At 34.0% G+C, this 12,027-nt stretch overlaps 1 protein-coding gene across 1 annotated transcript in view; it reads left to right on the forward strand.

The window, feature by feature from the left end:
• Positions 1-12,027, forward strand: part of Chd1 (chromodomain helicase DNA binding protein 1) — a gene marked incomplete at its 5' end in the record, with an annotated part of 67,744 nt that overhangs the window by 20,763 nt on the left and 34,954 nt on the right. Inside the window, 11 exon segments of the mRNA XM_005382216.2 lie at positions 629-757; positions 2,316-2,377; positions 4,609-4,758; positions 4,898-5,169; positions 5,818-6,043; positions 6,421-6,521; positions 6,796-6,974; positions 7,830-7,957; positions 9,364-9,580; positions 10,675-10,764; positions 11,834-12,024. Of these exon segments, the coding sequence (XP_005382273.1) occupies positions 629-757; positions 2,316-2,377; positions 4,609-4,758; positions 4,898-5,169; positions 5,818-6,043; positions 6,421-6,521; positions 6,796-6,974; positions 7,830-7,957; positions 9,364-9,580; positions 10,675-10,764; positions 11,834-12,024 (1,745 nt within the window).

Raw genomic sequence — 12,027 nt, forward strand, 5'->3', positions numbered from 1 at the left:
ACTTATTAGTGCTTTGCTTCCTTATAGGTAATTGGTAGAAGAGGCTAAGAGCTGTTATGTTTGGAAAAAGCTAGAAGACAAACTAAAACCTGTCCACCCTTCATGTAGTGCGTGCCATATTAAATAAGAGTGTCACTCCATGATGAGCTAAGATGCTTGGGTAGAGAACATAAATCAACATACAGATTTCTTCATGGAGAAAAGCTTGCCCACTCCGTAAAAGAAAAAATGGACTGAGCTAAAAATGGACTGTACAGTTACATGGTTGATTTATACTCTGAACCAAGCTGTTCATCTTTACCTCACACTGATGAAACAGATAACTACTTTGGGAGGAGTGTTAGTAATAGCTTATCATCAGTTTGTTTTTTAAAAATAATGCTTTCCGCCACCACATGACTATTATCATTTGCCTGTGCAACTAGACGTACCCTAAATTTCTTACAGTTAAAGTTCAGCATTTTATTTTAACTGTATTGCAGTGATACTGCATTATATGTGACATGAGTGAAAAAAATAGTCACTTATTTTTTTGGTAGGAGTAAAAGTATTAGAATCGTTAATAAGCTGGTTTTATTTTTTTCAGTATCCCAAACATTTCATCTTCCCTGTGTTCATGTTTTAACAGTTCTGGAAATCTAGCCCTAGTATTCTGGCTGTTCAGAGATCTGCAATGCTCAAGCAGCAGCAGCAGCAGCAACAACAACAGCAGCAACAACAACAACATCTAGCCTCGTCCAATAGTGGATCAGAAGAGGTGCATTTTCATTATGAGCTATTTGCATATTCCCTAATTGTTCAGTATTTATAAAACTATTAAAAACCCTTGGCTTTCAAAGCCTAAATTTGAGATACCTGCATTTAAATATATGTATGAAAAATTTGGAAATAGACATATCATTTATTTGTGTCTTTAGGTATTAATCAAAAATAATCAAGGGGAAATTTGTGCACATTTACCCATTACAGTAAAACTGGAAATAAACTAAAATGACATATGAAGGAAACAATTAAGTATATTGTGTGCATAGAGATGCATACACAATGAATGAATTATACTATTAAGTTATATTTGTACAGAATATTTATATAAAATAGGTTTTAAAAGGTTTTTAATTAAAACATTGTTATATATGTGGGTTTTAGTGTGATATTTCAATACATGTATATGATGTAAAAAGATTAGATCAAGGTACTTGGCATATCTGTAACTTCAGACATTTTTATCATGTTCAGGTTTGGGATGTTCAGTGTATCATCTCTACTGTTTTAAAACAATTCGTTGTTAGCCATAGTTATCCCACTGTACTGTAGGACCTTAGAAGTTGATCTTCCTGTCTGTCTGTATATACTCCTGTGCCTTTTAACTGTCTTCTGTCCATCCCACCCTCTGCCACTTCCTGAAAATGACTATTTGATACTGTGCTTTTTAGCAAGATCAGCTTTTTAGCATCCAGAGATGGATGAGATGGGCTCATCCATCTCATATATGAGATGAGCTCTTTGTCTTTTTGTGCCTGGCTCACTTCATTTAACATAATGTTGTGTAGTTCTACCCATATTGCTCCAAATGATAGATTTTGATTCTATTTTTATTGTTGGCTAGTATTTAATTGTGTATCTATACCACATTTTCTTTATCTACCTCTCAGTGGATACCTATGTTGATTTCATATCTTGAATAATGCAAAATTATCGACAATAGTTTAAAAAAATAGATTGCAACTATAAGCTGTGTGTGTAAGCAACATGTGTTTTTGCATGGTGCATTCAAGAAAAATTTATCTAGAGCAGATGTGCACACTTGTAATCACAGCACTGTGGGCAGCTGAGGCAGGAAGACCACAGTTTGAGCCAAGCCTAGGCAACTTAGTGACTTGATCAGACCCTGTCTCAAAAAGATACAGGCTGGGGATGTAGCTCAATGTAATGGCCATGGCAATCCCCAATACCACACCAAAACCAAAGCAGAACAAAACACAACTGTATCATGGTGAAGAAAAATGTTAGTTTGAAATTTAGCATATAAACAGCTATAATTCCATCTATCCAGTGCACCAGTGATGGTCACTAGAAATAGTAGATTTTGGGGTTTTGCACAAAAAGGTGAGATTATTATTTACCTGATTTTTCTGTTAATTTACAGTAAAAAGTTACTATTTTAAGATAATACAACTATAACAACATGGAACACAAAAATACTTTACAGATACTATTATGAGCAAAGCAAATGTTAAATAAGTATAGCAAAATTTGATAACATTGTTAAATTACAATCACTAGTGAATGACACTGACCTTTATTTTTCTCTACAGGATTCTTCTAGCAGTGATGATTCTGATGACTCAAGTGACATCAAAAGGAAAAAGCATAAAGAGTATGTTATTTTATTCAGTGGACTACTTTGATAATCAGGAAAATATAGATAACTTTGTATTTCTTTGTGAAAATTATTGCCCCAAAATAGATCCTTATGAATACTTTATTCATGGCATTTTAAAGATAATGTAAACCGTAAGCCCTTAACATTTATCTTTATAATACACCCCTTTATCTCCTATAACTCTCTCCCCTATTTATTTATAAATTTTAAAGATCTACTTAGTTCTAAAATTTTCATAAATTGGGAAATAGAATTTTAAGAACCACAGGATTATTAATGACTTTATATTAACAGTTTTTGTTCATGCTCACATGAAATTTACTTTACCTATAGAAATAATTTAGAAACTTACTATAATTGCCTAAAATTCTTGACAGAAAAAATAATTTTTCAAATTCTCAACTTAGGTACATTTAAAAAGTTTAGGCCGGGCATATAGCTCAGTGGCACAAGCGCCTGCTTGGCAAGCGCAAGGTCCTGAGTTCAATTCCCGGTACCGAAAAAGAAGGTTTGAATTTTTTCTCTTATTTTTTTAGAAACATTCAATTTTGTTTCCTTTTTCCATCATCAGTATTTTGCACATTCACTTTGGTGTGACCTGTGGATTTGTTACTCTTGATTTGTATATCTTCTTCACTGTGAAGATTTGTGTCTTTTCTGAGTTTCTGAAAATTCAGTCATTGTATTACTGGGTATTTCCTTTCTCATTCTGTAATTCCCTTAGGTACTTCTATTAATAGATGTGTGTTGGATCATTCAGTTTATCCTCTCTAAATCTTATGGTATTATGTTTTTAATCCCTTTATTGGTATGCCATATTATGGCTATTTTCTTAGGCCTATTTTACAGTTTTCTGTTCTTTCTCTTTTTTGTAATAACTGAGGATTGACTAAAGATGCTCTACTCAGCTCTACCCTCAGACCATTTTTTGAGAGAGGTTCTCGCTTGTCCAGGCTAGGCTTGAATTTGTAGCCTTCTGTCTCAGCATCTCAGATAGTTGGAATCACAGTGTGTGCCACCTTGCCTAGCTGTCTTGCCTTTCCTTTCCCTCCCTCCCTCTCCCCTCTCTCACTCTTTCCTCTCTTTCTCCCCTTCTCCTCTTTTACTTCCCTCTCCTTTTTCACCCCCCTTTTTTTTTCCTCTGTGTGTCTGTCTAGGAACCGCTTAGGGATCAAACCTAAGGCTTCACACAAGTTAGTGCTGTACCAAGGAGTTAGCCTTGTTGTATTGTAGTTTTCAGTGCACTACTATTGCCTTTTCAACTGCTGTGCCTTGTCAGTCTCCCACTGAGTTGTTAATTTCTCAACTTAGCATGGGTAGAAGCAGAGTATTTTAAAAAATAATTTGGGATGATGGATATATTTGCTTGAATGTAAACATGATAATTTATCTTTTAAAAAAAAAAACATTTTTTCCATATGTCCTGCATATTGCTCCTTTCATTTTCTAAGCCCTAAGAAGATGTTAAGATAAAAACAATTTACTTGTATGATTTTTGTTTTGCAAATCAGATTTTACATGTGTTTGCTTCTGTTACTTTAGCATTCACATAACTGATGCAAGAGGTGGAAAGGAGGGGAGCAAAGCAGTAGCTGAAGACAGGATGTGATACAGATTGCACATCCTGTACCTGAAATACCCAGGATCAGAAGTATTTCACATTTTAGCTGAGCTTTCCTAAGCTCTGAAAATGCTCAGAAATTTTCAGATTTTTAATTGGGAATATTCAGTCTGTAACCATAAGAATCTAATAGGTATCTTTCCTTTGAACTCTGTATCAGAGCAAAATGTTATGGTGTACCCAGTATTTTTTCTCCACATATTGACAGGAAGGAAAAAGATTAAGTGTATTAAAAATAGTAAAAAGGCTGAAGTCATTTTTGAATATTGATTGAGATAATACTGATGGTAGTTTTTTTATTTTTTTTATATTTTAAACTTTTCTTAATAAACACTATAATTAAAAAGACATGATTTTAAAAATCATACCTTTAGACAACTAAAATGAAAGTGATAAGAATATTTTCAGAGAGGGCTAATATAGTTGTATAAATTTTTCAAAATTAAACCCATGGCTCTATAAGTTAGCATAATATATTTTTATCCATAATGAGAATCTTGATATTAGCTGCAATAGGATTTAGTTGGTTTGACCATCTCTGTATTTTATTATTGACAAGTTATTTGTGTGTGTATAAGTAACACTTCATAAATTTTACATACAGTGAAGATTGGCAAATGTCTGGATCGGGATCGCCATCTCAATCTGGTTCAGATTCAGAATCTGAAGAAGAGAGAGATAAGAGCAGTTGTGATGAAACAGAATCAGATTATGAGCCAAAAAACAAAGTAAAAAGCAGGAAACCTCAAAATAGGTAAGTGTAGTATGTTCATGACTCGATGCTAAAAATTCTTGGTCATGGAACATAGTTGTTCCTTTTGAATATGGTTTCTCAGATCTTGTTTTGTGCTAATTTTTTATAAAACTTTGTGTTTTTTCTTATCCTCCCCTAGATCTAAGTCAAAAAATGGGAAAAAGATGCTTGGACAAAAAAAGAGACAAATTGATTCATCTGAGGAAGATGATGATGAAGAAGACTATGATAATGACAAAAGAAGTTCTCGTCGCCAAGCAACTGTCAATGTGAGCTATAAGGAAGATGAAGAAATGAAAACAGATTCAGATGACCTACTAGAAGTCTGTGGAGAGGATGTTCCTCAACCTGAGGAAGAGGAATTTGAAACAATAGAAAGGTTTATGGATTGTCGTATTGGGAGAAAAGGAGGTATTTTTTAAAAAATACTTTATTGTTTGGTTTTTAAATAGCACCAGAGTCAGAGTATCTCTTTAAATATTTTAAATGCTAAGAGGATGAATTTTCTTGTTTTACATATTTGCTGTAAAGCTGTACTTTGGTTATTGGCCTGAATAGCTTCTTCCAATAAAATACCCTCTTGACCTCATATCATATGTTGTGGATACTTAGAAAATTTGTAACTTGTGAATTTGATTTTTTGGCCTGCTATACCTAAGTAATTATTGTTCAAGTACTTACAGTTTCACAAAATGTTCAGTTTTTGAAAAAAGTTCTCTTACATAAATAAGGTTATTTTTTGGTTGGAGATACAGTTTTTAAAGATAGCTGGAAATTAAAATAATTAAAAACTATCAACTTCGTTACTGTAAATTGGTGCATAATCTTACGTTTTCTACTGTCTTGACCCTTTTATCCCTAATTTTAAAACTAAGGGGTTAAATTAGTTAATTCTTCAGCTCTAAAATTCTTAGTCAATTTTCTTTATGTACAGTGTAATTTTCTGTAAATTTCTGTACCCTAATTGTTTGCTTAAGAGAGTGTTCTTATTTTCATAGTCTTAAAAATTTTGAGTTAAAAAGGGAGTAGTCCTACATGGAATTGTACTTTTGTTTTTAGCTACTGGTGCTACTACGACCATCTACGCAGTTGAAGCAGATGGTGATCCAAATGCAGGATTTGAAAAAAACAAGGAGTCAGGAGAAGTCCAGTATTTAATTAAATGGAAAGGATGGTCCCATATCCACAACACTTGGGAGACAGAAGAAACGCTTAAACAGCAGAATGTTAGAGGAATGAAAAAATTAGATAACTACAAGAAAAAAGATCAGGAAACAAAAAGATGGTAAATATGCTATATAAATTTTATTTTTTATTGTTCAAAGATTAGTACTAAACTCTTTTAGTAATCAGGAATACATAAATAAATGACAGCCTGAAATAGCTATTTCTCATCTATAGTATTCCATCTCAAGTTGTAGCCATCCATGCAAGCCTTTCCTTGATAACAAGCACATAAGAATGCCTGTCATCCTTTATAAATTACAAATTTGTGAAACTAAAAACTAATCCTGATTAATTTCTGTCTCACTATCTTCATTGTTCAAGCTTGTCTTACAAGACTAAGTGGAAAAATGGGAACTCTTGTGCTGTAGATAGTATTTAGTGGGATAAGTTATTTAGAGGAGATTTTGAAGTCTGTTCCTGGTTAAATTTTTTCAGGTTGAAAAATGCTTCCCCAGAAGATGTGGAATATTATAATTGCCAGCAAGAACTTACAGATGATCTACATAAACAGTATCAAATAGTGGAGCGTATAATTGGTTCGTTATAAATGATTTAGATAAAACTTCTTTTAAGATTTATCTTCAAATCTTCTGAAAGAATAAATTTACTGAATAAATTTACTGAATAAATTTACTGAATAAATTTAAAGAATAAATTTAATAATTTATTATTTATTAAATACATTAGTTTCTTATTACTAAACTACAATACTATAAAGTACATGATGTTTACTTGGTGTAGCATTTATTAAGAGTTAGTCTCTCATAAGATTAAATGTAAACAAAATAAATAACCTGGTTTATCTCACAGCTCATTCCAACCAGAAGTCAGCCGCTGGTTATCCTGACTACTACTGCAAATGGCAAGGCCTTCCATACTCAGAATGCAGCTGGGAAGATGGAGCTCTCATTTCCAAAAAGTTTCAGGCATGCATTGATGAGTATTTTAGCAGGAACCAATCAAAAACCACTCCTTTTAAAGATTGTAAAGTGAGTATTGTTTGACATTTTCAACTAATGAAAATGTATTCACATGATAAATATAAACCTAAGTAAAAGAGTTGGATCTTGATTTCAGGCAGAGTAAGGAGAGTACTTACTTCATAGGTCTTGTAGGGAAGTAAGGTTCCTGCAATTGGTATGTGATCTTAGAAGTGGTTAACTTTTATGCTTGGTGAGTGGCATTGTGTCACAAAGTTGATAAACTGATAATGGTATGATGATGCTATTTGTGAGGAGTGGGCTGGTGAGATCAAACATCCTTGGAAACTAGAGGTGGGTGCTCTGTTAAAAAGGTGGAGAGGGTACGTTTCTCTGAGGGGCAAGAGGGTCATACTCATAACAGTATCAAGGATTACCTTGCTGCTGCTATTTGAAAATCTTCAGTTTATATATTAGTGATGGTTTTAAGGTAGATGTTACTGGAACTCTTAGCTATTACAAAATTGAATTGTTTATACCAATATTTTGAAAATGAGATATTGAATGGAAGACTAATCTGTTCTTGTTGTATTGCTAGTTCAGCATTGCAGTGATGGTTATGAATGAATTTAACATAGTCTTTGAATTTAACATAGTTTTTGCTTATGAAATACGTGAGACTCATGTATTTTGGAAGGAACTTAATTTTCTCCATTTTTTGTTAAAAAAAGCAAAATGTTCACTGTTAGAGTCGTAGAAAATAGTATTCTTTGTAAATCCTTAGGTATATTAGGTCATGAAATATCTGAAATTGACCTGAGATAAAATTTTAAAGTTTGCAGTGAAAAGTTAGGTTAGGTTTTCATTTTTTCAGGGTAATTCCTTACATAGCTGTCTACATGTTAACACTTATTTCCACTAAAGGTATTAAAACAAAGACCAAGATTTGTAGCCCTCAAGAAGCAACCATCATATATTGGAGGACATGAGGGTTTAGAATTAAGAGATTACCAACTCAATGGTTTAAATTGGCTTGCTCACTCTTGGTGCAAGTAAGTATATTTTGAATCATCTTAATTTGCCTGCAAATACAGGATTTAGAAAAGATTTCCCTGAACATAAAGGATAAGCCTCTCCAGTGTTTTATATGCAGGTCTTTGTATTTCCTACTTTGCATAAACAATACTTATATACTGGGAAGAAATCTAGTAGAATTTGAGTTTGACTGTTTCGGTTCTTTTTTTTTTTTTTTTGGTGTGTGTAGTATCCCTCCTACTCCCATTTTTTGAGACAGGGTCTTACTGGTTTTAAATTCACTGTGTAGACTAGGTTGGCCTCAGTTTCCTACCTCAGCCTCCTAAGGGCTGACATTACAGTTGTGTCCTACCATGCCTGGCTATGATTGATGGAGTTCTTAAATATGTTATAATTCAATTTTTAAAAAATCTTATGCAGTTCTATCCCACATTATTCCTAGAATATTTCTCCTTCTCTACCCACCACCACCCTCTCCTCACTCGATAGATTAAACCCAGGGCTTCGTGAATGCCAGCGAAATACTCTCCCAGTGAGCTATTATCTTCTTCCTTCCCCTAGTTATGTCTAATAATCATGCAGTCCTCTATCTTTGGACTGTGGCCCCAACTCTTGAGAGTATACCTAAATCTCTAGGATGCAATTTAGGTATGATTTTTCACCTATTATTTTCCTGGATATTTTTAATTTACTTAATGTGTTTGGACTTGCAGTAGACAAATTGTACTCTTGTTTTCAAAATGTATTAGATAATACAGTTAATTTTTAAGCCTCCTCTGATCAAAAGTGGTAATACCCCACTTTTGTGGTACTGGGGATTGACTCCAGAGCCTTTGCACTGAGCTACATCCCCAGTCCTTCATTATTTTTATTTTTGAGAGGACCCTCAGTTTGTTATCAAGCTGCCCAGGCTAGAGTAGAGCTCAACATCCTTTTGCCTCATACTCCTAGAGTGCTGGAGTGCCGGGATCACAGGTTTGGAGTATCCCATCCAGCTTTCTTTACTTTTCTTCTAGTGCTTTCACCACTTACTATTACTTTTTGGGGCTGAGGCCATGGTATTGCTTGGGATTGAATCCAGGGTCTTATGCATTTGCTAGCCAAATGCTGTACCATTCAGCTGCAACCCCAGCATTTTTTTATATTTTATTTTGAGACAGGGGCTTGCTAAGTTGCCCAGGCTGACCTCAAACTTTTGATCCTTTTCCTGAGGCTTTAGGATAGCTGGGATTACTGTTACGTACTACAATACCGAGCACCCTTTTCACATTTATTAATTGTAGCTCATTAAAAAATGGTGTTACATATAATACCTTATTCTTTCTTTATAATTTTATATAATGTATATGCATGATATGAAAGAAGTTACTTTGTATTCTTGATTCATTGTTGCATACATGGTGTTTTGTTTTTAACTTTGTAGAGGAAATAGTTGCATACTTGCTGATGAAATGGGCCTTGGAAAAACAATACAGACGATCTCATTTTTGAATTATTTGTTTCATGAACATCAACTATATGGACCTTTTTTATTAGTAGTACCACTCTCCACTCTCACTTCCTGGCAAAGGGAGATTCAGACATGGGCTTCTCAGATGAATGCTGTGGTTTATTTAGGTGACATTAACAGCAGAAACATGGTAAGTTGTTTCTCTACAAATTTAGAAATCTAGACCTACTTGTCTTAGGGGAAGAGTGTCTGTTTTGTTTCCATAGTCCTAATTCTAAGAGAAATATCCACAAATAAGTATATAATACATATTTAGCCATAATAAAAAACAAGTTTTGGTTTAGCATGCATATGTATATGCTTTCTAATTCTCACAGAAAATTTCTACCGGGCGTGGTGGTGCACGCCTGTAATCCCAGCACTTGGGAGGCTGAGGCAGGAGGATCGTTGGGAGTTTGAGATCAGCCTGGGCTACAAAGTGAGCTCAATGCCAACCTGAACTGCATAGCGAGACCCTGTCTCAAAAAGCCAAAAAAAAAAAAAAAGCCAGAAAATTTCAAATATAGTTAGCCCTCAACCTCATATGTTCCATCAGATTTGTTCTTAAATTCAACAAAGTTAGTCATGAAACACCTTTGACACAAATGTACAAAATAAAGCATTAAAAAACCAAGTACACACACAGAAATGCAGAAAATCTCCAGTTGTACTGTACTACTATACATACAGGATGCACACAGCAACACAACTGTGACTGTCCAGATGTGAGCTGCTTCCGCAGTTCATTTGCATCTACGAGTGTAATGCTAGGTCTGTTCGTATCTGTGTAAGTTTGTAACTGAAATGTTTGTAAGTCAAGGACTGACCTCATACACAAAAGCTGAATCGTGTATGAGCACGCACTTCCTCATTTCCAGTCTCACAGTTTCCCTCATTGCTAGTTTCCTGCGTACCTCATCATGGTACATTTTTCCCAGTTAAGATGCAGCAACCCCAGATCTCATACTTCATCCATAAATTTTATTAAATGAATCAGATACCTTTTATTAAATGAAAGCTTTCTTCAATGAAAAGTGTGTATTGTTTCTTTTTTAGTAAAAGGTTTTGATATGCTGTGGTATTACATTTTATAAGATCAGTATAGCATGCCAGACTAAAGAATTAACTTCTGTTACATAAGCATAGGTTTTTGTGTAGAGTAGATTTTAATTTATTTTAGATATTTAAGTAAAAGTACAATTTACTTAATGTTTGTCTTAGAATTGTCCTTAAATTTCTTAATAGATAAGAACTCATGAATGGATGCATCCCCAGACCAAACGGTTAAAATTTAATATACTTCTAACAACTTACGAAATTTTATTGAAGGATAAGGTATGTATTACCTGTGATGCTTTCTGGTTTGGTTTATTAGTTTTTTCTTTGCCATATGTTGACAGGATGCAAGTGTCACTTAAGTCATGGTGTGGGTCCGCAAGCGGTAGTCTGTGGGCTGATTTGTTTATGTGTCCCTTAAGCAAGAACGATTTTTACATCCTAAAAGGTTTTAAAGCATTACATTTAAGAAAGTTATTTTGAAAGAATATGTAACAGACCATGTATTGTTGGTCTGCAGAGTCTAAAATATTTACCATATGACTCTTTACAGAAGAAGATTGCTAACTCCTGACTTCAGTGAAACCAGTTTGATATTTTCTTTTTTTTTTCAGTTTGATATTGTTTACTGATTTATAAGCTTTTTAAAGAGGAAGAATTTGCCTAACTAGATTAAGCTACCACTATGTGAAGTACATTTATAGCTACTATCTTGTTTAATTTTCCCATCTACTTTAAAGATACTGCTGTTTCTATTTGTATTGAGAAAAAAAGTCAAGTCTCAAAGACTTGAATGAACTGACCAGAGGTCACACAGTAAGATAAGACCTTCTGTTTTAAGTCAGACACCTAAGTTTATGTGTTAAGACCATCAGTTCATCAAAGTTATAGAGTATAGGAGGAGTAAAAATCTGTTCCAGGTTGACATTAATAGAGACCTTTATTGTAGTTAAATTAAAAATCTTTCATTAAAATTTGTCTCAATTGGTAATATGAGTTTTTCTTTCTCAGCAGTGTTTAAGGGTTAAATTAGTGCTAGAAGAAACTTTTATTTTGTATGCTGGATTTCCTGATTTGAAAATTCTAATAAAACTTGGGCTGGGGGTTTAGCTTAGCGGCACAGCACCTGCCTGGCAAGCGCAAGGTCTTGAGTTTGATTCCTGGTACTGGAAAAAAACACCCCCCCAAAAAACAACCTTGAAATACTTTTTATTTAGAAATTAGACAGAGGTTTTTTAATTTTAATTTGTCTCATTTTGGTAACCTTAGTTCAGATCAAATGAGGAAACTGACACTGAATCCTGTTTTTCTAGACAGATATTAACTGCGTTTCTTTGTTTCTTCTAAGGCTTTCCTTGGTGGTCTGAATTGGGCATTCATAGGTGTGGATGAAGCACATCGATTAAAAAATGATGATTCCCTTCTGTACAAAACATTAATAGATTTTAAATCTAATCACCGCCTCCTTATCACTGGAACTCCTTTACAAAACTCTCTCAAAGAGCTCTGGTCATTGCTCCATTTCATTATGCCAGAAAAGTA

Source organism: Chinchilla lanigera, unplaced genomic scaffold (assembly GCF_000276665.1).
Source record: "Chinchilla lanigera isolate Chin_1 unplaced genomic scaffold, ChiLan1.0 scaffold00017, whole genome shotgun sequence".
NCBI lineage: Eukaryota > Metazoa > Chordata > Mammalia > Rodentia > Chinchillidae > Chinchilla > Chinchilla lanigera.